Source organism: Hemibagrus wyckioides, linkage group LG17 (genome assembly GCF_019097595.1).
Source record: "Hemibagrus wyckioides isolate EC202008001 linkage group LG17, SWU_Hwy_1.0, whole genome shotgun sequence".
Taxonomy (NCBI): Eukaryota; Metazoa; Chordata; class Actinopteri; order Siluriformes; family Bagridae; genus Hemibagrus; species Hemibagrus wyckioides.
In genome coordinates this window covers 22,787,700-22,814,312 of record NC_080726.1, presented here as the reverse complement: position 1 = coordinate 22,814,312, position 26,613 = coordinate 22,787,700, and the positions used below count along the sequence as shown (strand labels likewise).

The 26,613-nt window shown below is 40.8% G+C and overlaps 2 protein-coding genes across 10 annotated transcripts in view; one reads left to right on the top strand and one right to left on the bottom strand.

The window, feature by feature from the left end:
- Positions 1 to 88: 88 nt before the first annotated feature.
- jam3a (junctional adhesion molecule 3a) lies at positions 89 to 25,549 on the bottom strand. Its single transcript, XM_058413215.1, has 13 exons — positions 25,421 to 25,549; positions 24,444 to 24,504; positions 24,125 to 24,218; positions 19,993 to 20,113; positions 13,493 to 13,730; positions 6,906 to 6,971; positions 6,715 to 6,828; positions 6,200 to 6,352; positions 4,698 to 4,900; positions 3,562 to 3,661; positions 3,327 to 3,456; positions 2,720 to 2,771; positions 89 to 2,618 (listed from the first exon to the last, which is right to left on the bottom strand). The coding sequence occupies exons 1-13, from the start codon at positions 25,547 to 25,549 to the stop codon at positions 2,583 to 2,585; spliced, it is 1,497 nt and encodes a 498-aa protein (XP_058269198.1). The 3' UTR covers positions 89 to 2,582.
- The window catches only part of igsf9ba (immunoglobulin superfamily, member 9Ba), a 77,948-nt gene continuing 76,770 nt past the window's right edge, over positions 25,436 to 26,613 (top strand). For 8 of the 9 annotated variants that reach the window (XR_009207038.1, XM_058414565.1, XM_058414568.1 and 5 more), the window contains exon 1: positions 25,436 to 25,825. Coding sequence is in view for 7 of the 9 variants with exons in the window: in XM_058414565.1 (XP_058270548.1) it covers positions 25,762 to 25,825 (64 nt within the window). In the remaining 2 variants the exon portion in view is untranslated. The remainder of the gene's footprint in view (positions 25,826 to 26,613) is intronic. The other variant, XM_058414570.1, reaches the window with a different exon arrangement.

Here is a 26,613-nt window from a genome sequence, read left to right as displayed (position 1 = left end):
AGGAGAAAACCCTGATGAAACCCACACACACACACACACACACCACAGAACTGAACCCCATGAGGGGAACCCCAGAGGCTGCAATATGTTCTATAACAACATCTTTATTAAAGAAAACATATAGAATTGCTAAAACTCTAACAATGTACAGAAATTGTCACTTTCTGTCAAACTCCTGAGTAATGTGGTCATCTACTTTACAGGAAAGAAATACATTTACACCGGTTTAATGCTGTTCAACTCTTACATTAGAAGTACATTACAACTTTTTTTTTTCTTTTTTTTTTTTTACCAAATTGTTACCGACACCACATCATTAAAAAGAACACGCTCGGACGATACGGAAACAACAGGACGACAGGTGAGCTTCTCCTTCTGTCATGTAGATGATGGCACACGTAAAATATTTCGTTATACTTGGAATGTTAGATATATTTTATATAGCTATATATAGAGATATAGATATAGATATAGCGTTTATTTCAGATAAAGGATATATATCTGAAACTGCAATCTGACGTAAAAGAATATTTAATAATCATGTATAGTTATGGAATCATTTTGGCCAGAATGCACCTTCTTAGACAGAATACACACTAATCAGGCATAACATTATGACCACCTGCCTAATATTGTGTTGGTCGCTGCCAAAACAGCCCTGACCCGTCCTGCACTGTGTATTCTGACACCTTTCTATCAGAACCAGCATTAACGTCTTCAGCAGTTTGAGCAACAGTAGCTCGTCTGTTGGATCGGATCACACGGGCCAGCCTTCTCTCCCCACGTGCATCAGTGAGCCTTGGCTGCCCATGACCCTGTCACTGGTTCACCACTGTTCCTTCCTTGAACAACTTTTGACAGATACTGACCACTGCAGACCGGGAACACCCCACAAGAGCTGCAGTTTTGGAGATGCTCTGATCCAGTGGTCTAGCCATCACAATTTGGCCCTTCGTCAAACTCGCTCAAATCCTTACGCTTGTCCATTTTTCCGGCTTCTAACTCATCAACTTTGAGGACAAAATGTTCACTTGCAGCCTAATATATCCCACCCACTAACAGGTGCCATGATGAGGAGATCATCAGTCTTATTCACTTCACCTCTCACTGCTCATAATGTTATGCCTGATCGGTGTATATGTGAGTTCAGAAGCAAACATGACTATAATGAGCTGGTAATGAAAGGTAACAAATATCCCATTAGACTCGATAGCTGTTCTTTTTATAAGATACGCTACAATATTTCTGTATCAAACAGGCAGTTGTGGTGAGGCTAAATACTGTGTGTATACGTTTCGTTAAATTGTTGTAAGCATTTTTGAGCATTTCTTCATAGTTCTGCTTTAGCCATGCAAACATCTCCAACATAAATCAAAACCCAGCACAGTTCACAATCCGGCACTTAAAGCAGTAATATTTCATTTCTAATACAAGAGACTGCACTGTCTGAAGCTCAGCCATAACCCTTCTTTTCCACGGTGCATTGTTTTTTTGTTTTTTTTTTACAGCATTCGTAATAACAGTCGGTCATGCGGCCTGTAAGACAGTGGGACATGCCATCATGGAAGACAAGTTGTCAAAACTCACAGAATTGTAAGACATTTTGTATGTATTTAACAGTCAGGAACAGCTTCTTTGGAGTAGAAAGCCACTGTAAAAACCGGCATCGTGGGAGAAAATGATTTTGTGTCAATGAGATAATTGGATCTGACTGAAAAAGAAATGGAACAGGAAGAAATCTGGAAATTTCCAAATAGTGTAATTCAAGTCATGACTATTAGCGTTATGTATTGGTCATGGCCCACAATCTTTTCTTTCCAGCCTCTCCATTCCAACCAAATATAATAGTAAAGCATGAACACAGCCACAGAACTGGACATTTTGTCCAAACGATTCTAATATAAAACAATAAAAAAATTACAGAAGGTCACTTAGAGAGAGAGAGAGAGAGAGAAAGAGAGATCACTCTGACAGAATTGTAAAATACATAATGTGTATCTATTATTATTATTATTATTATTATTATTATTATTAAAAAAGAATAAATAAATAAAAGTAGTTAGTTTGTCATTTTGCACAACCGAGTCCAGGACTTTTGATTGAACACTGAAACCTGGCTTTAAAACATTACACTGTCCTTACATCCTTTGTAACTTGCACTAAAACAACGAAACATCCCATGACCCTGACATATCAAAAACAGCCGCGCATGGCACTGCAACACACACACACACATACACATACACACACACACCAGTATTAAAAACTGATTTTAGTGTGAAACACAGAATACAGTATTTAGCTCAGTGACTGACTGACACCCCCTTGACAACCTTTTCCTTACATTTGCTTGGAAAAGGACGAACGCAATCCTTCCTGTAACACATGAGGAAGCAAACTTTCCCAGAGAATTTGTAATACCGGATCTGTCTGTAAAGTACTGCGATGTTTGTTAACAGCTTTGGCAAAGAAGATTGTGTTTATGCACCTTAGAAGAAAAGTCAGATCGTGTTAGTTCGTATTTAGCGGCACACAGTTCGGCTGTGTCTCTCCCGCTTCTCCCTCGCCATCCTCCTTCTTGGTCATATGATGAATGAGGATTTGTGCCGGAAATGCCCCTGTTACAAAAAGAGTGTTTTTAAAAGTGTATAAATGTGATATCATGACAGCACAATACCCTAAATGCAAACAAACTGTCAGAAGTATTGTATAGACTCACCTCATCGGCTGAGACGCAGTCCTTTCCACTGTCGTACTGAGGAACTTTATAACTGGAAAAAAAAAAAGAACAGACCAGTGTTAAACTGACCTTCTGAACACGTCTCATACACCGTAACATTATGACCACCTGCCTAATATTGTGTTGGTTGCTGGCCCTGACCCGTCATGCACTGTGTATTCTGACACCTTTCTATCAGAACCAGCAGTAACTTCTTCAGCAACCTGAGCAACAGTAGCTCGTCTGTTTTGGGGATGCTCTGATCCAGCTCTGATCTGTTCCTACCTTGGACCACTTTTGATAGATACTGACCAGTGCAGACCGGGAACACTCCACAAGAGCTGCAAGAGTTTTGGAGATGCTCTGATCCAGTCATCTATCCGCCATCACAAATTGGCCCTTTTGGTCAAACTCGCTCAAATCCATACACTTGTCCAATTTTCCTGCTTCTAACACATCAACTTTGAGGACAAAATGTTGACTTGCTGCCTAATATATCCCACCCACTAACAGGTGCCATGATGAGGAGATCATCAGTCTTATTCACTTCACCTCTCACTGCTCACAATGTTATACCTGATCGGTGTACACTTTGGGCTGTACTCACTCGTTCTCTGTGTGCTCCCTGCAGGAACAGTAGCCGTGTTTTTGAGCCATGCAGAGCCCTGCTGTTAAAAGGATGAACGCGATCACTCCTGCTACAATCTTCAAGAGCATCATCCCGATGTCGAAATCATCTGGGAGACACAAAAACAAAAAATGGTTCTGATCTTTGTATTGTATTTAATTGCAGCCTTCTGCTTGTGATGTTTACTGGTTTCCGGTTATATGATGTTACTTACAGACTTCCATAAGCTGTGCTTCGCATTTTGCGTAACCAGCATCATTCCTGGCCTGGCAGTGGTACTCCCCTGCATCTTCTTTCCTCACTACTCTGAATTTCTGAAAAGAGCAATACATAGAATTTAATACTTAAACCATGAGAGGTCACTGCTGGTCAAAAAAGAAAAACTAGCACTTTATAAATATCAGCACTTCACACCTTTATAGATCACACCATTATAGACACCTTAGGCTTATTTCTGTTTTTCTTTTTTTTGATACAAAATTAACTTGTCCAAACGTTTTTGGTATTCTTAATACATATAGTAAACTGATGATAACTACCATATATACATAGGAATTGGTATACAACATATGATTTTTATATCATTGTTCTTTTGGCTGCTCCCCAGCAGATCCTTTGGTCCGAATGTTCTCGATCTGGCACAGGGTTTTCACTGGACACCCTTCTTGACGCAACCCTCCCATTTAATCCGGGCTTGGGACCGGTCATTCATTTTCTATGTATGTATGTGACACAGAGCCACTGGCAGCAGCAAATATACATTTAAGCAGATTTTGTTAATTCTATGGCGATTAGGTATCATTTAATAAAGAAATGCTGACCAGTATAAACCGCAGCACAGTTGAGGACTGGGAGCAGTTTGTGTATAAATATAAAAGTTATTTGTTTTGTCTCAACATGCTATTTCTGATAAGAAATAGTGGGTGTAATCAGAGAATATTCATTCCTGATTACTTTATTTGGCAATGTTGATATGTATGCTGCCCTTGAGGTCAGTATTAAACTATTTTGGTTCTTATTTGGTATCTTGTATTGTGTACTAAATCACTGAATCATGAGACAGCACAGGCATCACTACAGCTGCCTTTGAACGTGGCATGGCTCTTGGTGCCAACTTCTATAAACTCCCAAACTGTCACAGGCTTTTAATGATCTTCTGTTTTGCATGATCATGCAAAAACGTCATGGAGTCACTATGTTCTGTGAAAAGCTGTGGTCTAGAGGTGCTCCTGCATTTAAGCACATTTATTTAAAGAAAAAATTAAATTACAAATTCAGATCGCTCTTCCAATGAATTCAATTTAGTGCAAGGAAAAGGCAGTTAGAATATGCTCACATGGCTGTGCTTACCAGTGAGCCGGTCTCAGCATTCATGACATATGAGGAGTTGTAGAAGCGGACGGTGGTTTTGGGGTCCTCGGGCAGCTCCTCGCTGTTGCGAAACCATTGGTAGTGAGACAGAGGGTAGCCTTCGCTCTCCATGCACCGTAGCTCTGTTGAAGAGCCTGCAGTGACTGAATTTGGTACGCTGCACCGTGGTACCACCGGCTTCACTGAAATCCAGTCAAAATCAGAGCAGAATATCACAAGGTGCTGAATTTTTAATTAATTATTTACATTTTTTGGCTTGCCACTAAACCTGGGACAATTGGGACTATTTACACTATATTGCCAAAAGTTTTGGGACACCCCTCCAAATCATTGAATCCTGGTGTTGTTTTTCAGGGGTTTGGCTCGGCCCCTTAGTTCAAGTGAAAGGAACTCTTAATGCTTCAGCTTCATACCAAGACATTTTGGACAATTTCATGCTTTGTGGGAACAGTTTGGGGATGACCCCTTCCTGTTCCAACATGACTGTGCTTTATGGACAATGCAAGGTCCATAAAGACAGTCCTGACCTCAACCCGACAGACACCACTGGGATGAATTAGAGTTGAGACTGTGAGCCAGGCCAAAACTGGGACGTCTGCCTTTACATGGACATGAATGTAATATGGAGTTGTCTCGCCCTTTGCAGCTATAACAGTTTCAACTCTTCTGGGAAGGCTTTCCACAAGGTTCAGGAGTGTGTTTATGGGAATCTTTTGACAATTCCCCTAGAAGCGCATTTGTGAGGTCAGGCACTGATGTTGGACGAGAAGGCCTGGCTCACAGTCTCCGCTCTAATTCATCCCAAAGGTGTTCTATGGGGTTGAGGTCAGGACTCTGTGCAGGCCAGTCAAGTTCCTCCACACCAAACTCACTCATCCATGTCTTTATGGACCTTGCTTTGTGCACTGGTGTGCAGTCATGTTGGAACAGGAAGGGGTCATCCCCAAACTGTTCACACAAAGCATGAAATCGTCCAAAATGTCTTGGTATGATGAAGCATTAAGAGTTCCTTTCACTGGAACTAAGGAGCTGAGCCCAACCCCTGAAAAACAACACCTGAATTCAGTGATTTGGAGGGGTGTCCCAAAACCTTTGGCAATATAGCAAGATATTTCCTTAGTGATTTGTTTCCAGAAGTGTGAAATTCATATGGTATGAATATAATGATCTGGTGAATTCTGTGTGCTCTGCCTGCGAATTCCCTGTAGCCCATTTTATACATCCTATGACCTGTTTAGTGAGTGCCATGGATTATTTTGCATTATATCAGGTGCAGACCTGTGTTGTTAGCTATATAGGACATGTTCTGTAGGATCTGAGCCCTTCTCTGCATGTGACTGCTAGGTCATCTTCCCATTATTTACATGGTATGGAAATTATAGAGTTGGATTCAGATACTATTTTATATATTTATATATTCCACAGGTGAGATATACATGTGTTCAAGAAAAAAAAAAAAACTAATACATGTATTAAGGTACCTCTCACAGCCAGACTTATAAGTATTTCATCGAAGGGTTTCTGGTCATCAATGGCAGCCACCTCGCAGCGATACATTGCACTGTCTGATCTGCTGGCATTCAGGATCAGTAGGTTTGCAGGTTCTCTTAATAGTGCCCTGTTCTCCAAATCGCCTGCATTAACAAACATATTGCATGTTATTCTCTGCTACTGATACCATGACTGATCAGGCATAACATTATGACCACCTGCCTAATATCGTGTTGGTCCCCGTTTTGCTGCTAAAACAGCCCTGACCCGTCAAGGCATGGACTCAACTAGATCCCTCAAGGTGTTGCTGCCTAATATATCCCACCCACTAACAGGTGCCATGATGAGGAGATCAGTCTTATTCACTTCACCTCTCACTGCACATAATATTATGCCTGATCGGTATATAGATGATAATATAAAGCTTAACTTAATTTAATAGGAATATCCAGCATAATGAAACATGGTGGGTTGAATTTTGTTCGTTGATGCATAGTGATGTTACCTGATATTTTGTTTTGGAAATATACATAACTGGGAACCCCATTTTTGATTTTCTTCCATTCAATTCTTGGGTTGTTTGTAGATATGGACTCTATCAAGCAGGTCAACTCGATTGCTTTAACGAAAGAAAAAAAAAGTCAATGGACAAATTATTAAAACGGTTAGTGTAGTCTTTAACAAATCACAACTTACATTCAAATTCATTGGCCCATACGTCTTTGTCTGTAGTTCTGAGAATCACAGCGAATGTCACACAACCTACAAGATACAAGAGACAAATCAGTCAAACATTTCAATCCACCTTTTTCTCAAGCATGATCAGAGAACTAGACACAACAACTACAAACATACCCAACACAATGGACGTCATTGACACGGCAAGTGTTTTATTGCACTCCCAGACCCACCATATCCAAAGAGCAGCATTCCCACCCACAACCCTTATAATAAAAGTCCTCTGAAGTAAGTGTGGAGGCTGTCTGAGTTGGCAGCTGCTGGGAAGGATGTATGGTGCAGTCTGTGGTGCTACAGTATGAAGAGGTGAGGCTCAGCTGCTATCATGCTTCGGAGTACAGAGTGATGAGCGTGCCTCTGTCTTGGACCGATTCCTCATTCTGGCTGGAAAGATGCATTGCAAGCTGACTGACCATGATCAGCTGTGAGACTTGGGAACTCGCAAGAGTCTTCGCAGTCTGGAATAAACTGCTTTCTTTCAGTGTGTATGTTTACATTGACATTACCTCATTTCCCTGACATTGTAGAAAAAATATATTTCAAGACAGGTAGTGGTAGTAGGTTTAGTAATTCTTGCCGACTTGACAATAATTCTAGACGCGACATGTTAAAACAAATCCCCGAAAAGACAACCAGCTGGTAGCCAGCCCTGCTAGCCAATGGACATGTGGCTCTGGGCAGTGGAAATGAGGCCAGTCCTGACTCATTGGGTTCAGATCTCAACTTGAATTCATACAGTGTAAAAGAAAATGACATCCTTAGCAAGTGAAAATATCGTGAATATATTCGAAATGTCTAGAAATATGTTTCATAATCTTTCATTTGGTTGACCGAAATCTTATAACAGGGAACAGTACATAAATCTGACTATATTTAAGAGATTAAATAAATAAATGTGTGGCAATATAGACATCAATACACAGGGAAGGTCATTTAGCGATATTTATTTATTTTTATTACTGTAAACGAACAAGCTCCTGGTTTTTACCTGTGGTCTCACACTGAACATGTCTGTGTTTCTGTTGTGTTTTGTTGTGTTCACTGCAAACCTTGATAACACAGACAAATTTAGGGCAGCTTATGTTCTAAGAACGCTGCTGCTCTGTGACCCGCTGAACCATCCAACGGATTGTCATGAGCTATTTATTAAACAGGAATGAAACAAACAAAATTACTTTTCTGCTGTTGGGTATATACACTATATTGCCAAAAGTTTTGGGACACCCCTCCAAATCATTAAATTCGGGTGTTGTTTTTCAGGGGTTGGGCTCGGCCCTTTAGTTCCAGTGAAAGGAACTCTTAATGCTTCAGCTTCATACCAAGACATTTTGGACAATTTCATGCTCTTTGTGGGAACAGTCTGGGGATGACCCCTTCCTGTTCCAACATGACTGCACACCAGTGCACAAAGCAAGGTCCATAAAGACATGGATGAGTGAGTTTGGTGTGGAGGAACTAGACTGACCTCGATCTGATAGAACCTTTGGGATGAATTAGAGCGGAGACTGTGAGCCAGGCCTGCTCGTCCAACATCAGTGCCTGACCTCACAAATGTGCTTCTAGAGGAATGGTCAAAAATTGCCCATAAACACACTCCTAAACCATGTGGAAAGCCTTCCTAAAAGAGTTGAAGCTGTTATAGCTGCAAAGAGTGGGACGACTCCATATTACATTCATGTACATGTAAAGGCAGACGTCCCAGTTTTGGCCTGTCTCGCAGTCTCCGCTCTAATTCATCCTAAAGGTGTTCTATGGGGTTGAGGTCAGGACTCTGTGCAGTTCGTCTGCACCAAACTTGCTCCATGTCTTCATGGACCTTGCTTTGAAAAACAACACCTGAATTCAATGATTTGGAAAGGTGTCCCAAAACGTTTGGCAATATACTGTATCTAAGGCTGAAATGCTACAGGAAACTGCAGACTTCAGGTAGGTATTTTGCTTAATTTTTTTGTTTCATTTTTTTTTTTCAACCACTACTATTACTAATAATAATAATATATTTTATTTATAGGAGCCTTTCTAGTCACTCAAGGTCACCAATAAAATTCAAAGAAGTAATAAATAATAAAATAGCAGTAAACAACAATAAAACAATATTGGAAAAAAAAAACAGTGGACTAACGCTTAAATGCTTAAACATGAAGCAAAATACCAACCTGAAGTCTGCAGTTTCCTGTAGCGTTTGAGCCTTAGATACAGTATATTGCCAAAAGTTTTGGGACACCCCTCCAAATCATTGAATTCAGGTGAGTGCATTCGGCAATCAATGGGGCACCAACTTTGTAAGATTTAAAAGAAGTCAGTAAACAACGTGTCTCTCTTACACAACTTATGGTGAGCATAAAATACTTTAATTTACAATCGTCTCCTTGTTGCACTTCTTACTCTTTTTACAGTGATTAATAATGCTATCCCCTCTTAAACACTTTTGCGGGGAATAATCAAGGTTCTGTAGTATTTTTGTAGTTATTTTTTGGTATTAAGGTTTTCATTTAAGTGAACGAAGATGCCATTACACCGCTGCATACAAGAAGAAGCCGATGAATGTAAAGTCCTAGAATCTGCAATAAATTCACAGCCCCTTAAGAAAATGAAAAAACTTTCTTTTTTTTTTTTTTTATTTAATTTTAAATATATTGTTCTCAATTATTTTTAATCTCATGCAACACAACCTCGTGGACAGCTTTTGTCCTGAGTAGTACATCTCTCTTCTCGTATTTGAAGCCTTTTTTTGTGGTTTTAAAAATATTTTTCTACTAGAATTACAGATTTTCTTTCTCCAAAACAAAGAGAGCTGTACTTATCTTGGTCAGGTCGACTGGTATGTCAGTAGCTAATCGACATAAAAAAAACCAAAACAGAATAGACGGGTAAACACAACAGCTTGATAACGACTGGAACAGCGTGAACTCTGAGTGCAATCAGTAGTCGAGTGAACGTGAGCGTGAGAGTATCTGTGATGGCTGTGGCTGCGTCTCAATCAGCTCCCTAGCTCTGATCAGGGAGTCGGCCATTTTAAAGGTTGTTCATCGCACTGGGAAGTTCGCTCCTTAAATAATCCTACAGTAGAATGCACCGCAAATCATCAATGTTCATGTTGAATGATTTCAATCTATTAAATCCAATAGCTAGCCTACGATTCTACTTGGAATAGTATGATTAAGCTATCAAATTTACACGATAGATATTAAACGTAGATATTTTATATATTTGGGTTCTTACACTTGGGACTGATGAAGAAATGAAAAAATGTCGTCATTAGTGTCCCAGTGCGTCCTCTCCAGAGCCTCAACTCATGTACAGGATATACAGATTCTTCATCTAGGGAGCTAGAAAGCTGGTTTGAGTTGTAGTCCACAACCACCATGGCCAAGGCCACTCTGTACTCTGGGACTTTGACGCTTTGCATTGCACTTGGCTTGCTTGGCCATGAAAATCCATTCCATGAAGCTCTCTACACACTGGTCTTGAGATAATCTGAAGGCCACATGAAGTTTGGAGGTCTGTAGCTATTGAAAGTTAGTGACTTCTGTGCACTGTGCTCCTCAGTGTGCGCTGACCCTGCTCTGTGATTTTACATGGACTACCACTTTGTAGCTGAGTTGCTGTTGTTCCCAATTGCTTCCACTTTGTTATAATACCACTAAGAGTTGACCGTGGAATATTTAGCCGTGGGGAAATGTTACGAATGGACTTATTGCACAGGAGGAACCTATCACGGTACCACGCTTGAACTCACTGAGCTCCTGAGAGAGACGCATTCTTTCACAAATGTTTGTTGAAGCAGTCTGCATGCCGAGGTGCTGGATTTTATTCACCTGTGGCCATGGAATTGATTGGAATACCTGAATTCAATGATTTGGAGGGGTGTCCCAAAACTTTTGGCACTATACTGTATATAAAGTGATTCGTTTTCTAAAAGCAGCTCTGAGAGGATTTCCAGCTACAGCACAAATCTGAGATTTATATTAATGCACTCATACTCTAATATGATTTTGTTTCTATGGTAACAGCTGACACAGGGAACTGGACGGCAGGAGTTATTTATTTATTTTTTTAAAGAGTGTGATGAGGGCTATGGTGACATTTTCCAGAGAGATGTGCTGTGATGTGCTGGTGATGGAACAACTGTTTATAACGTAAACAATAACAGGAAGTAGGTTGTTAAACTGATGTTCCTCAACTGTACGTGGCTAGAAAGTAGGACATTGGTGGGGTGTTTTTTTAATTAATACAAACTTGTTAGCGTCATGTTATCGGCAAATAGTCATTAACAATGTCGGGTTGATAAATAATTAGGCTGCTTTGTGTCAGGGGATATCACACCACCAATTGCTGAAGAAGTTAATGCTGGTTCTGATAGAAAGGTGTCAGAATACACAGTGCATCACAGTTTGTTGCGTATGGGGCCGCATAGCCATGGACCAGTCACGGTGCCCATGCTGACCCCCATGCACCTGGAACTGGAACTAGAACTGGACCACATAGCAATGGAAGAAGGTGGCCTGGTCTGATGAATCACGTTTTCTTTTACATCATGTGGATGGCTGGGAAAAAGGCAAGCTGGCGGAGGCAGTGTCATGCTTTAGGCAATGTTCTGCTGGGAAACCTTGGGTCCTGCCATCCATGTGGATGTTACTTTGACACGTACCACCTACCTAAGCATTGTTACAGACCATGTACCAACTTTCATAGAAACAGTATTCCCTGATGGCTGTGTCCTCTTTCAGCAGGATAATGCGCCGTGACACAAAGCAAAAATGCTTCAGGAATGGTTTGATGAGCACAACAACCAGTTTGAGGTATTGACTTGACCTCCAAATTCCAGAGATCTCAATCCAATCCAGCATCTGTGGACTGACAGCATGGACAGCATCAAACAAGTCCAATCCATAGAAACCCCACCTTGCAACTTATAGGATCTGCTGCTAACATCTTGTCCATGCCTCGACGGGTCAGGGCTCAGCAAAAAGGGGGACCGACACGATATTAGGCAGCTAGTCATAATGTTATGCCTGACCGGTGCATATAACATATAGTAACTGTACATAATATTCTATTCTATTCATCTAATTTTGTTTTCTTATATGTAGTTTATTTATAATGCACAGAGTAAGGAGGAGTGGCAGAGTTTTCATTTACGTGACAAATAAAAATCTTAAAATTATTCCTTATTTACTTTGATTACAATGACGCCTTTTAAAACAGCATTTTCAATGATAGCAGTCCTTCCTTAGTACTGACCCAAACATGGCATGCCAAAACCAAAAAAAAACAAACATTCCTATAAAGACTAAGTCCATACTAAGTCAAGACGGTTATGTTATCCCAGCTGGAACTGATGGAACTCAGCTGACGTTTGCTGGACTTTCCCATCAGCCATGAATCCCGGGCTATTTTTACATCCGTCGCTGACACCGAACTGTTAGAAAGGCCACACGATACACCGCTTTATGTCCTTTCAAAACGCCTTGCGCTGGCTTTCCAGTGCCTGTCTTAGTCTCGCTCATCCACATTATGGAAGACTCTTACTATCTTCTTCATGGAGGAGGGATTGTTTGTTTTTGTTTTTTCTAGAAAAGCTTCCAGAAAAGGAGGACAAAAGGTCAGAAACTATCCGGGAACTGGGGCAAAGATAATGCTTGAATATTTCAATGCTGATTTTTCCACTGATTCAGTTCAGACTTTTAACTGTCGAGCGGTGATGTAAAGGAAAGTTGTACTACAGTAATCTGAAAATATGTAGACTAAAACCCTTGAGATTTATTGTAATGCTTTCCACACTGCAAGGGGCAGGAATAGCTCTCTGGTTTTCATTAGCTGAAAAACTTAAAGATATTCCCAGTGTTAGAAAGACAGGACGTACTGTATATGTATATAAATGTTTATATTTTCCTGATACAACCAAACAGATACATTGGCCATGCTTACATTTTAGGAACTTCACAAACAAGTATTAGTGCTGGCTGGAGAGCTGTAGAACAGTTTGATATTCAACACACACACACACACACACACACACACACACACCATGCCAAGCTGTCCTTTCACATGAAAAGAAAGGCTGGAACGAAATGATTGCATTTGATTTTTTGTTTGGTTTGTTTAAGCCTTTGTTAAAACTGTGTTAAAGTTGAACCCCCTCATGACTCAAAAACATGACTAATCCCTATTCTGGTATCCCCAGCTATGGTCAGATCCTGTGTGTGTGTACTGTATGTGTAATGTAAAGACAAGGACCAGTGTAATGTTACTGTTCCCTCGTGAGCCTGGGCTCAGGGTCAAATATCAGACATATTATTTTATAACACTGACATTTTACAACAATCTTCCACATGCATGCAAAACCACACTTTAGATGAGATGAGCAGGAGATCTGATCTGATCTGATCTGATGATTCACTTTAAAAAAAGAAAAAAAAAAAACGCTGTCGTTATAGCTCAGCTTCTGCTAAACTATCTATAGCCTGTCACACGGCGGCATTCCGTGAATAATTTCCTCCATAATGCCCTTCACGAGAACATGGACAAGAAAGCGTACTTACAGAGCGAGCAGAAGAGCACCGTTACAAATGTTTGACGTCCCGTCGCCATTTTGGAAGCACATTTAGCTAAGCTCAGCTGTCCGCGCGCGCAGGGTACAGACGAACGGGAGGATGCTGCCGCCGCGCAGTTGCCATGGCGACAAAGCCTGCTCTCGCGGAAGAGGTGGCAGCGAGTCCACTTCCGGTATGTGCTCCGCGTGCCCGCTGTAGGTGAACTACGAACGGCGTTGACTGATAACTAAATAATGACCTCACCCTATATGGTGGCTTAATGTGTCTTAATAGATGAAAAATATCCTAACATAATAAAAATCTATCTATCTATCTATCTATCTATCTATCTATCTATCTATCCCTCCTCTCTGATGCTTTCAGTATCTCCTTCTTCTCCTCCGTTTTGTCTCTTTTTCTTCTCTCTCCCTCTGTCTCTCCCTTCTTGCTGACGCTCTGTCTTTCATTCTGTCTCTTCCTCTGCTCTGTCTCTCTTACTATCTGCCTCTCTTTGTCACTTTCTTCTCTCTGTCTCTCCATCTGTCTTTTCCTCCTATCTATCTATCTATCTATCTATCTATCTATCTATCTATCTATCTATCTATCTATCTATCTATCTATCTATCTATCTATCTACCTTCACTGATCAGGTATAACATTACGAACACCTGCCTAATATTGTGTTGGTCCCCCTTTTGCTGACCCATCCTGCACTGTGTATTCGGACACCTTTCTATCAGAACCAGCATTAACTTCTTCAGCAATCTGAGCAACAGTAGCTCGTCTGTTGGATCGGATCACACGGGCCAGCCTTCACTCCCCACGTGCAGTTTTGAGTTTTGACCGCCCATGACCCTGTCGCCGGTTCACCACTGTTCATTCCTTGGACCACTTTTGATAGATACTGACCACTGCAGAGCGGGAACACCCCACAAGAGCTGCAGTTTTGGAGATGCTCTGATCCAGTGGTCTAGCCATCATAATTTGGCCCTTCGTCAAACTCACTCAAATCCTTACGTTTGTCCATTTTCCTGCTTCTAACACATCAACTTTGACAATAAAATTTTCACTTGCTGCCTAATATATCCCACCCACTAACAGGTGCCATGATGAGGAGATCATCAATTCACCAGTCAGTGGGCAGAATGTTATGCCTGATCTGTGTATATCTACCAATCTATCAATCTATATATGCTTCATGATGCCTCATGCTCCCTAAATCACTCTTTTAGAGTACATAACATTGCTGAACCTAGACCTGACCAACTGAAGCAACCACAGATCATACCATCACTTCTTCCACTTCTATACTTACCCTGATGCACCCAGCATTCTGGAACAGAGTAAATTTGGACTAATCTGACCACATGACCTTTTTTCCATTGCTCCATTGGTCCAATCTTTATGCTCCCTTTCAAATTGAACACTCCCCCCCCCCATTAACCCTCACTGATAAGTGTTTTTCTTAAGGCTACACAGGCATTTTAGTCCCAAGTCCTTGAGTTCTCTTTACACTGTGCATGTGGAAATGCTCTTAACTTTCACTAATAAATATAGCCATGAGTTTTACTGTTTTATTTTTTATTTCTTTCTTGACAATGTTTCACCATTATCCTTCCAGTTTCTATAAAAAGTTGGAATGTTCGTAACCCAATTTTAGTAAGTGTATGGCCCCTGTGTCTGTATGCACGCCTGGGCATGCTCATAATGGCGGATGATGTCTTGGGGGTCTATATATATATATATATATACATTTCATTTCAAAGTACATTTATCATTATACAAATATAATTGAATTAAAATTGAATTGAAACAAATTCAGGCAATCACTTTATACTGTTACTAGATAAAGCTAATAAGCTTGTAAATAAGGAGATTCTGATAAGAGAAACAAGTGTTTTGAGGAAAAAGCAGTATATAATATGTTTACATATACAGTATAAATCTTCATTTCTACCCACATTATCTGGCCTTAAGCTGTTTATAGGCGCCAATGTCCTGAATTTCAACAGCAGATGGCAGTATTTATTAACACAAAGACCAAACGCGAAACAAAGCAGTTTCCAACAATCATTAAAATCATTTTTATTCAGTAAAAAAGAAACAATTAAAAATGATACGAATAAATGACGTTTATACACGTTTATAGTATAAACGAGATCAAGGACAACGTATTGGATTATCTCTCTCCAGGGCATTCTAATAATTACATTTTGAAAACCCATCATTATGGAAGTTATTATATTTATTATTATTATTAAAGTTATTATCCATAGCATGTGAAAGTTTCTTTCAGGATAGAAACACAGAGTAAAGTATAAACGGCTTAAAATCTGTTGCAGTTCTCACAGAAACCTTGCTATTCTTGTAATTGCAATTCTTTACAAAAATTTAAACAGCAGTTCAATCAATAAAATACCTGGATGGAAAACAAGCTAAGCCCTTAAAAGTGCATTATTATTAAATGAGTGAATAAATTATACTTTACATAAAGCAAAGCAGCTAACAGAAGATATTGATAACAGACTCCACATCTCCTTAATCAATAATGCAATAATTTCTCCTAAACACACTCACAGATATGATACACTATATTGCCAAAAGTTTTGGGACGCCTGCCTTTACATGCACATGAATGTAATATGGAGTTGTCCCGCCCTTTGCAGCTATAACAGCTTCAACTCTTCTGGGAAGGCTTTCCACAAGGTTTGGGAGTGTGTTTATGGGAATTTTTGACCATTCCTCTAGAAGCACATTTGTGAGGTCAGGCACTGATGTTGGACGAGAAGGCCTGGCTCACAGTCTTCGCTCTAATTCAATGAAGCTGAAGCATTAAGAGTCCCTTTCACTGGAACTAAGGGTCCAACCCCTGAAAAACAACTCCTGAATTCAATGATTTGGAGCAGTGTCCCAAAACTTTTGGCAATATAGTGTATCTTTTAGGATTATTTAAAAAAGTTCTACCTTTGTTTCTACCTCATTAGCCCATAACACATTTTCCTACATGGTTTTGGGTGAATTTATTTTGCCATCTAGCCATTCTACAACACAACTCAGACACTCTATACCTTCACATTCTTCAATGTTGGCAAAGATCCCCTGGTCATTTTTTGTCTTGCCCTTCTGTTAATTTTGGATGGGTGTCCGCCTATTGGTTAAAATTGTTTTTTTAAAAAAAGGATTTCCTCCCATTATGTATATGTGACAAATAAAAACTGCTTCTTCTTCTTCTTCTTCTTCTTCTGTCTTTTCTCCCACGTGATACCACAAGTCGCTTGTGATGGAACGTAGAACACAGATGTGCTGACACTGCAACATGTCTCTTCAGCGGTAATACATATTGTACTCTAGGAGTCAGAAGGCACATTAACATTAGCATTTATATGCTAATGACTGTTGAGAATGCATGATTGCACTCTTAAAAATGCGAAGGTTGGAGCTGATGAGTGGCAAAGCCAATAAAAGTACTGATTAAAGCTGCATGTACCCTGCAGATCAGACTCAGGTTCACGTCACACCACCCAGCCTGTACTATGTGCTGAGCGTGACTGACTGTTCCTAAGTGGCTGTGCTTTGGGGTACATATTATGATGGCAGGGTTTTTTTTTTTTTTTAAACAATCGAAAATCACAAATGTGTGACAGAGTCAGAACAGTTCGTTTAATTCAGAGAGGTATTATTCTTGGAATGGTGTCAACAGTAGATATGAAAAAAGTTCCTGTTTCAATTGTAGGTTTTTGTTTTGAAAAAAGGCAACAAGATAAATAATGTTAGATCCAGAATCCCTATAATTCATAAGGAAAATGAAAAAGAAATACAAACATATAACCCCAAAGGGGTTAACCCTCAACCCCTAATCATCTGAAGCTAATTCTTAGTTGATTTAGATTTGTGCTTTTTGGTTGTTATCATGCTAGAAGATGAAATTTTGCTTCATCTTCTGCTGTCCAAGATAGGTGCGCAGCTTTCGTTCCAAAATAGCTGTTGAAGTGACCCATGTCCCTCTGTCTTGACTAAAGCTCCAGTCCCAGCTAAAGGGAAGCAGCCCTAAAGCATGATACTTCCACCACCATGCTTCACTATGGGTATCGGGTTCTTTTGGTGATTGCGTTCTACCTTAATTCTACCACATCAGTCTATAACACATTTTCCCACATGGGGTTGCAATGATTTAGAAATACTTGGATTAATTTTGTTGTGAGAAAGGACTTCTATCTAACCATCCTAAAATGGAAGCCAGACATTTGAAGAATTCAATATTTTCTTATACACTATATTGCGAAAGGTTTTGGGACGTCTGCCTTTAAATACTTTGCAGCTATAACAGCTTCAACTCTTCTGGGAAGGCTTTCCACAAGGTTTAGGAGTGTGTTTATGGGAATTTTTAACCATTCCTCTAGAAGGGCATTTGTGATGTTGGACGAGAAGGCCTGGCTCACAGTCTCCACTCTAATTCATCCCAAAGGTGTTCTATGGGGTTGAGGTCAGGACTCAGGCCAGTCAAGTTCCTCCACACCAAACTCACTCATCCATGTCTTTATGGACCTTGCTTTGTGCACTGGTGTCCAGTCATGTTGGAACAGGAAGGGGTCATCCCCAAACTGTTCCCACAAAGTTGGGAGTATGAAATGGTCCAAAATGTCCTGGTATGCTGAAGCACTAAGAGTTCCTTTCACTGGAACTAAGGGGCCGAGCCCAACCCCTCAGAATTCAATGATTTGAAGGGGTGTCCCAAAACTTTTGCCAATATAGTGTATAATTCGTTATCCACCATTTTGGAGTGCGGCATGAAAAAGAAATTGAATGATGAAAACCAGAAAACAAGCACAAATCCCCTTTTTTTGGTTAAAGTCAGAAATTGATCAGTGCTGATAATAATGAAAAATAATTAAGCAATGTTCAGTTTTGTACACTGGTGTTGAAATAATACAGCCACGGTGACTGCCTGCCCCATGCTTCTAAGATTGCGAACACTGCTGGACAGTCTTATTAACACAGCTGGCCTATTATGAGGTGCTATTACGAGATGCATCATTACAGGTTGAAGTGGATTAGAGATTTAATTATGGATATTTGGTCATTCTTCTCCCTGTCTGTTTCTATGGGGTCATTAAAAATTAGGTATACATTGTGGCCCGTAATAATCCCACTGAGAATTTGTCCTGCACAAGATTTATTCTCATTCGCCGTTCCGTTTGCCCCGGTGTCTTACATTTGCCTTTCCATTGCAACTAATGTCAATTTGCTGTACCATTAGATTTGTTCCATCATGCCACCGTTTCAAGAGGCAGTTCATACCCTTTTCCTTCACTATGTTTCATTGTGTGTTTGGTTGCCTGGTAACAGGGGATTTTCTCTTAGGCTGAACTGATGGAGCCCTTGAGTGCAGTAGTAGCAGGTCATCAGTGAACAGCAAGCTGACCTGTTTAAATAGATTTCACTGCATTAAAGTGCATATGGACGACAATGTCCATAAAAACCTACATCAATTAAATACTTTTGAAGACATTTTAAATAGACAATGCCGGTGAAATGGTTCTGAACACTGTACGGTACATTATGTTTATTTTAAGTATGGATTGAGAAGTGTTGGGAATTACTTTATTGGAATGATTTAGATTTAATTCAATCAGAAATCACAAAAATCTTTATTTCACTATTTTGCCATCTTTTGTGTAACAATGAGTTGCAGTATGTATTATATTTAATATTAGTACTAGCATTGTCTATGTGTCTCACCTTAATTACAGTGTAGTGTACAGTACAGGGGTGTAGACTTTGGGGGGTGATAAGAGGTTCAGATAGATAGATAGATAGATAGATAGACAGACAGACAGATAGATAGATAGATAGATAGATAGATAGATAGATAGATAGATAGATAGATAGACTATATTTGCAAAAGTTTTGGGACACTCCTCCAGATCATTGAGTTCAGGTGTTGTTTTTCAGGGTTACCAAGACATTTTGGACAATATCATGCTCCTAACTTTGTGGGAACAGTTTGGGGATGACCCCTTCCTGTTCCAGCATGACTGCACACCAGTGCACAAAGCAAGGTCCATAAAGACATGAATGAGTGAGTTTGGTGTGGAGGAACTTCACAGAGTCCTGACCTCAACCTGATAGAACACCTTTGGGATGAATTAGAGTGGAGACTGCGAGCCAGACCTTCTCGTCCAACATCAGTGCCGGACCTCACAAATGCGCTTCTAGAAGAATGGTCAAAAATTCCCATAAACACTCTCCTAAACCATGTGGAAAGCCTTCCCAGAAGAGTTAAAGCTGTTATAGCTGCAAAGGGTGAGACAACTCCATATTACATTCACGTGCATGTAAAGCAGACGTCCCAAAACTTTTGGTAATGTAGTGTAGATAGATAGATATTAATATCTTATAGATATATATTACTACAAGTAAACTCATTGGTTTAGAATATTTGTAGACTTTATCATTTGAATCCTGTTTACACATAGCTCTAGTCTTTTTTCTTTTTTTTTTTGACCTACTTTGTGCATGTTTTCGGACTTGCCGATGATGTCTGCGTATAACCTGTTTTCATGCTGTGGATTCTGACCAAGATTCTCCGAAAAGCCAAAGTAAATCCCTTCTATTACGTCCAGCTTTTTCCTGTTCTCACGTACGAACACGTTTTAGATAAATATGACCCAAAGCTCATGTTTAAATTTTTACATTTATTACCTAAACAACACTTTCAGCATGTTCTTTGCTGTATTTTTTCCCCTCACATCATGTTTTCTACTAAGAAAAGGAAAGTGCCAAGGACTTGAGCTTCATAAGCACCAGAATTAGGATGTTGGGTGTTTACTTTCATCTAAGCTTTTACAGCAGGAGAAGGACGAAAGGACAACCCCAGCATCCCTTTTGGCAAAAATGATGGAAATCTGTGCCGTGCTAGATGAATGAATATCTTGTTAGAGCTTCTGATATACAGCATGTATTTCTTTACTTAATCCACGCATTCTTCTTAATAGTGCAGTGTAATATTTCAGTGAATAATTCATAACATTTAAGGCTCCTGTTCACATTATAGCATAGTATCTGATGCCTGGTTTTGTGTTCGAGCCACCAGATGGCTGGATTTACAGTCTTTTACAAATGCTTACAGTGAAATATTTCATTCTTTGTAGAAATTATGCATTGTGTGTGTGTGTGTGTGTGTGCTGCAACCATTTAACTAAGGCAAATATACAGTTCAGAAAAAAGTTTAAGGAAAAAAGAAAAACTTACAGTGTGATTTGTACAAACCTCTCTGCTTTGTGTTTGCTTTTAACTCCACCATGGATGAACCACATCTAATTAAAAATGATGAATGTGATGTGCAGATGACACTGTACAGAGCTGTGAATTCCCTTCTGGTTAAAAAAAAAGTGCAGTTTATCACTGCCCATTATGTTTTTCGGTGCATTCATTATCTTTTGATAAGTGGTTTCTCATGGGAACTTCGGCATCTCTGTGGGATTCATACGATGCAGAACACGACCGTGTCACGAAGTAATACTTCACTCAGGCTTGAGATTTGGGACTGTGATTCGTCAAAAGAAAAAAAGCCATAAAAATAGTACAATAAACACGAAGTATTAAAATCTTAGTATGAATTTCCAACCACTAACCATTTTCTGTAGCGCTCTGAGGGAAAATTTCTTCTTCACCCTACATTAGCCCAGGCTAGCTCACTAAATCTGACTACAAAATACAACAATAAAATTCCCAATCATCCATTTTCTATTCCCACTTTATTCCTAATTAGGGTCACGGGGATCTGCTGGAGCTTATCCCAGCACACACTGGGCAAAAGGCAGGGGTACACCCTGGACAGGTCACCAGTCCATCACAGATAGACACATATAGACAGACAACCACACACACTCACCCCTATGGACAATTTAGAATTACCAATCCACCTAATGTACATGTTTTTGGGCTGTGGGAGGAAACCGGAGTACATGGAGTAAACCCAGGACCTTTTTGCTGTGAGGCAACAGCCACACACAGTCACAGTGCCACAGTGCTGCCCTAATTCCCAATCAATATTTTAAAATAATAAACAGCCAAACTCATTGATTGGTTTATTGGCAGTCAAGCAAGACAGCAAACAAACCAGCTGGTACCAGGGGTCCAACATGCACTAAAGTCCCATTGGACTTCAGTGTCCTTATATACATTTTATGCATGTTCCTTTTTTCAACCCTTGTTAGATCATTTTTTCCCAGCCCGTCTCGACAGTCTAGCCATTGTCCAATCACATTTCAGGGGATGTAGCACTCATATTCTCTAGTGATAATGATGTTTATGAGTTTTACTCTAGATCATGTGCATATCATAATACACAGATCAGGCATAACAATTATGACCACCTAGCTAATATTGTGGTGGTCCCCCTTTTGCTTGTTGTGTTCATCAAACCATTCCTGAACCATTTCTGCTTTGTGGAACGGTGCATTATCCTGCTGAAAGAGGCCACAGCCATCAGGGAATACAGTTTCCATGAAAGGGTGTACATGGCCTGTAACAATGCTTAGGTAGGTGGTACGTGTCAAAGTAACATCCACGTGGATGGCAGGACCCGAGGTTTCCCAGCAGAACATTGCCCAAAGCATGACTTTGCCTTCGCCGGCTTGCCTTCTTCCCATAGTGCATCCTGGTGTCATGTGTTCCCCAGGTAAGCCACACACATGCACCCAGCCATCCACGTGATGTAGAAGAAAATGTGATTCATCAGACCAGGCCACCTTCTTCCATTGCTCTTTGGTCCAGTTCTGATGCTCACATGCTCATTGTTGCCACTTTTGGCGGTGCACAGGGGTCAGCATGGGCACCCTGACTGGTCTGAGGCTATGCATCAATGAGCCTTGGCTGCCCATGACCCTGTCGCCGGTTCACCACTGTTCCTTCCTTGGACCACTTTTGATAGATACTGACCACTGCAGACCGGGAACACCCCACAAGAGCTGCAGTTTTGGAGATGCTCTGATCCAGTGGTCTAGCCATCACAATTTGGCCTTTTGTCAAACTCGCTCAAATCCTTATGCTTGTCCATTTTTCCTGCTTCTAACACATCAACTTTGAGGACAAAATGTTCACTTGCAGCCTAATATATCCCACCCACTAACAGGTGCCATGATGAGGAGATCATCAGTGTTACTCTTTTTCCCCTTACTGCTCAGAATGTTATGGCCGATCGGTGTATATCCTACTCCACCACAGTTCACTGTGAGACCTTACTTGTAAAAGACTGATGGTTTCTTACATGCATCTTGCCATGATAAATGTTCATTCTGATTTATATTACTTTGTCTCATGTGTGTCCTCTCTATTCCTTTTGGACAAAAAATGAACCCATTGCCTCTTTACTGGCTTTTTCCATTGCCTGGCAAATTAACTTCATTTTTTCGCAGTTTGTCTGCCTGAAGGTCCCTCGCTTTCTTCAGTCAGTCTGAGAGGCTGATAACTCTACTTCTTTAGTTTATATCGATGTTTGTTTCTACTTCTTTAGTTGATATAAATTTTTGTTATTTAAAATTTCCAAACAGCTTATCCTACACAGGATCGCAAGGAGCCTGGAGACTATCCCAGGAGACTCAAGAGCACAAGACGAGGGACATCCTGGACAGGTTGCTAGTTCGTCGCAGGGAACAAGTGCATACACACCCATTCACACACACTACTACAATTTACCTACAGCACATATCTTTATACTGCTGGAGTACCCAGTGAAAACCACTAAAGCATGGGGACTCCACACACACACAGGGAGGAGTCAGGAATCAAACCCCCCAGCCCTCCTCTGTGAGATTAAACTTACAGTGTGATTTGTACAAACCTGCTTTGTGTTTGCTTTTAACTCCACCATGGATGAACCACATCTAATTAAAAATGATGAATGTGATGTGCAGATGACACTGTACAGAGCTGTGAATTCCCTTCTGGTAAAAAAAAAAGTGCAGTTTATCACTGCCCATTATGTTTTTCGGTGCATTCATTATCTTTTGATAAGTGGTTTCTCATGGGAACTTCGGCATCTCTGTGGGATTCATACGATGCAGAGCACGACCGTGTCAGGAAGTAATACTTCACTCAGGCTTGAGATTTGGGACTGTGATTCGTCAAAAGAAAAAAGCCATAAAAAACCTACAATAAACACAAAGTATTAAAATCTTAGTAAGAATTTCAAACCGCTAACCATTTTCTGTAGCGCTTATCGTACACAGGATTGCAATGAACCTGGAGTCTATCAGAGACTCAGAGCACAAGGCAGGAGACATCTTGGATGGGGTGCAAACCCATTACAGGACACACACACATACACACAATCACACACTATATGTCAATTTAGGGATCAGCCTACAACTCATTCTACAACAATTTAATACGGATTAAATTATACCAATCTTTTATTTTTTTTAATACTCATTTTACTTGTTTACGTTTTGCTTGAGCATGAAGAAAGTGTACATGAAATAAATTTGCATTCTGTAATTAAATTCTACATTGTATACTGAGGAAACAGACATGGTCATTTTTTTTCTGGTATGATATTATCTATTTTCACACATCTTGATTTGCTTGGTACCTTCGTATTATTGTTGGGGTGCAAAATAATTAACAACAAATATTTACGTGTTGGCATAGCCGGTAAAGTTGCCGCCTTGCTCCTCCTGGGTCCTTGGTTTGAGACTGTGTGTTTCCTCCAGATTCTCTGCTTTTATCCCACCTTTCAAAAACATGCTCATAGGTTCACTGGGTCTAAAGTGCAATTGTGATGGACGGACATCCCATACATACAGGGTGTGTTTATACTTCGCACCAAAAAAATGTGTATGGTCCATTTTTGGTGGGAATTGAATAACTGAACAGGATGAATCCAGAATCTCCATTAGCTTGTATATAATTAGAAAGAACACATTAATGGTGTGTGTGTGTGTGTGTGTGCTGGCACCCTCCTCCAGGATGTCCTCCACCTTGTGTCCTCTGGGATTGACTCCAGGCTTCTTGCAGCCCTGTGTGGAACATAAGATGGATGAATATCAAGTCTTTTGTTGTTGTTGTTGTCTCAGGTTGTGGTCAAGGCATTATAAATATACACCGATCAGGTATTCTGAGCAGTGAGAGATGAAGTGAATAAGAGTGATTTAGGGAGCATGAGGCATCATGAAGCATATATAGATTGATAGATTGGTAGATATACACAGATCAGGCATAACATTCTGCCCACTGACTGGTGAATTGATGATCTCCTCATCATGGCACCTGTTAGCGGGTGGGATATATTAGGCAGCAAGTCAACATTTTGACCTCAAAGTTGATGTGTTAGAAGCAGGAAAAATGGACAAGCGTAAGGATTTGAGCCAAGGGCCAATTTGTGATGGCTAGATGACTGGATCAGAGCATCTCCAAAACTGCAGCTCTTGTGGGGTGTGCCCGGTCTGCAGCGGTCAGTATCTACTGTAAGTTTCGAAGTAGGGCCTCAATAGGATCTTCTGCTAACATCTTGGTGCCAGATACCACAGCACACCTTCAAGGGATCTAGTGGAGTCCATGCCTCGATGGGTCAGGGCTGTGTGGGGACACAACACAATATTAGGCAGGTGGTCATAATGTTATGCCTGTTCGGTGTACCCCCCCCCAAAAAAAACCCATAACGCTTCAAGATGATCAGAAAGTCAGAAAGTGGACGCATGGATGATCTGTGCGCATGATACTGCGGCTGCACCCCATCACACTACTCAACACCAGCACGCTCCAACTCACCTTGAGTGAGTAACCGCGTTCTGTATTACGCACACAATTAACCAATACCCTACCCGACTCCCGGCCGCCTCAGCCAATCAAAAGGTAACAGGGGCGTGGCCTGCTGCTGCATTTCCCACCTCAGGGTTGCGATGGCAGCGAATGAGAGCGCGGCGTGGGCGGAGCCTCCGTCTGAATTCCCGCACTGGCTTTCGCGTCGCGCTTGAGAAGCGTCTCCGTCTTCCACGAGTGTGTTGGTGCAGGTGTCCGGGGGGAGGATGAGGAAGAGGATGATGATGAGGATGAGGATGCCATAAGAAAGGCGGGCAGGGGCAAGAATGAAGGGAGACGCCGGAAAGAGAAAGAGAGAGAGAAAGTGAGTGAGAGAGAGAGAGAAAGAGAGCGAGAGAGAGAAAACGGGAATATGATATGAATAACGGGAAAACGGTGCGGTGCGCAGAAATCGACTATGTGCAAAATATTGAAAGGGCCACGCTGAGCTGTTATTTCTGGTCGGCGACAGTACTATGATTTGGTATGTGGCCACTTTGATAGCAAGCGTTTTCAGCACCCGGGGAACGACAGCTCAAGGTGAGTGGAAGAGCAGCATTTTTTCATTCTAAAAACAAACCGAGGTTATCATCAGCATCATTATTATTATTTCTCAGTCGTTCATATAGCAGGTTACAACCAGGAGCCAAGCGTGTGGACGGAGGTGTGTGCATTTATTTATTTTTATTTTTATTTTTTTTCTTTCTTTCTACTGCATAACTTGCATACAAAGTTCAAAGTCGGCCGTTCATCTTGATTGATCCTGCGCCTTATCATGATGTCTGATGTGAGGCCGTGAGCAGCGCCCAGACACAAGGCGTGTAAGCATCGCCTCCAGCTCCATCACCTCTCATCTGAAGACGAGAGGGACACAATTCACGTGCCATTCACGATCGTTATTTAAATGAATCTACATGGCGTGTAAAATGTGAATGTAAGATTACATGAGAATAACCGACCGCAGACGGAAGGACTGTCCAGCCTCCAGGAGACACCATGCATTCCAGTCTGTGCACGGGATTAGGGCAGGAGAGCAGACATGAGGACCTGTGATTGTGTGCTCTGATTTATTCTCGGCATATTGCATGGTGTAGTCTATTCTCGCTGCAGTCATTGGCATTATAAATCAGTTCAATCACGTATTCCAGGCAGGCGCCATGCTGCCTTCAGTAGCTACACTATTTTGGATGCACTACCAATCTTAGGCCTACTAACGGTCACTCTATTATTGTTATCATTATCATCATCATCATTATTATAATTATCATTATTGATATAAATCATATGTACATGTGTGCATGTTGGACTACAGCTTGCAGACCCGTGGA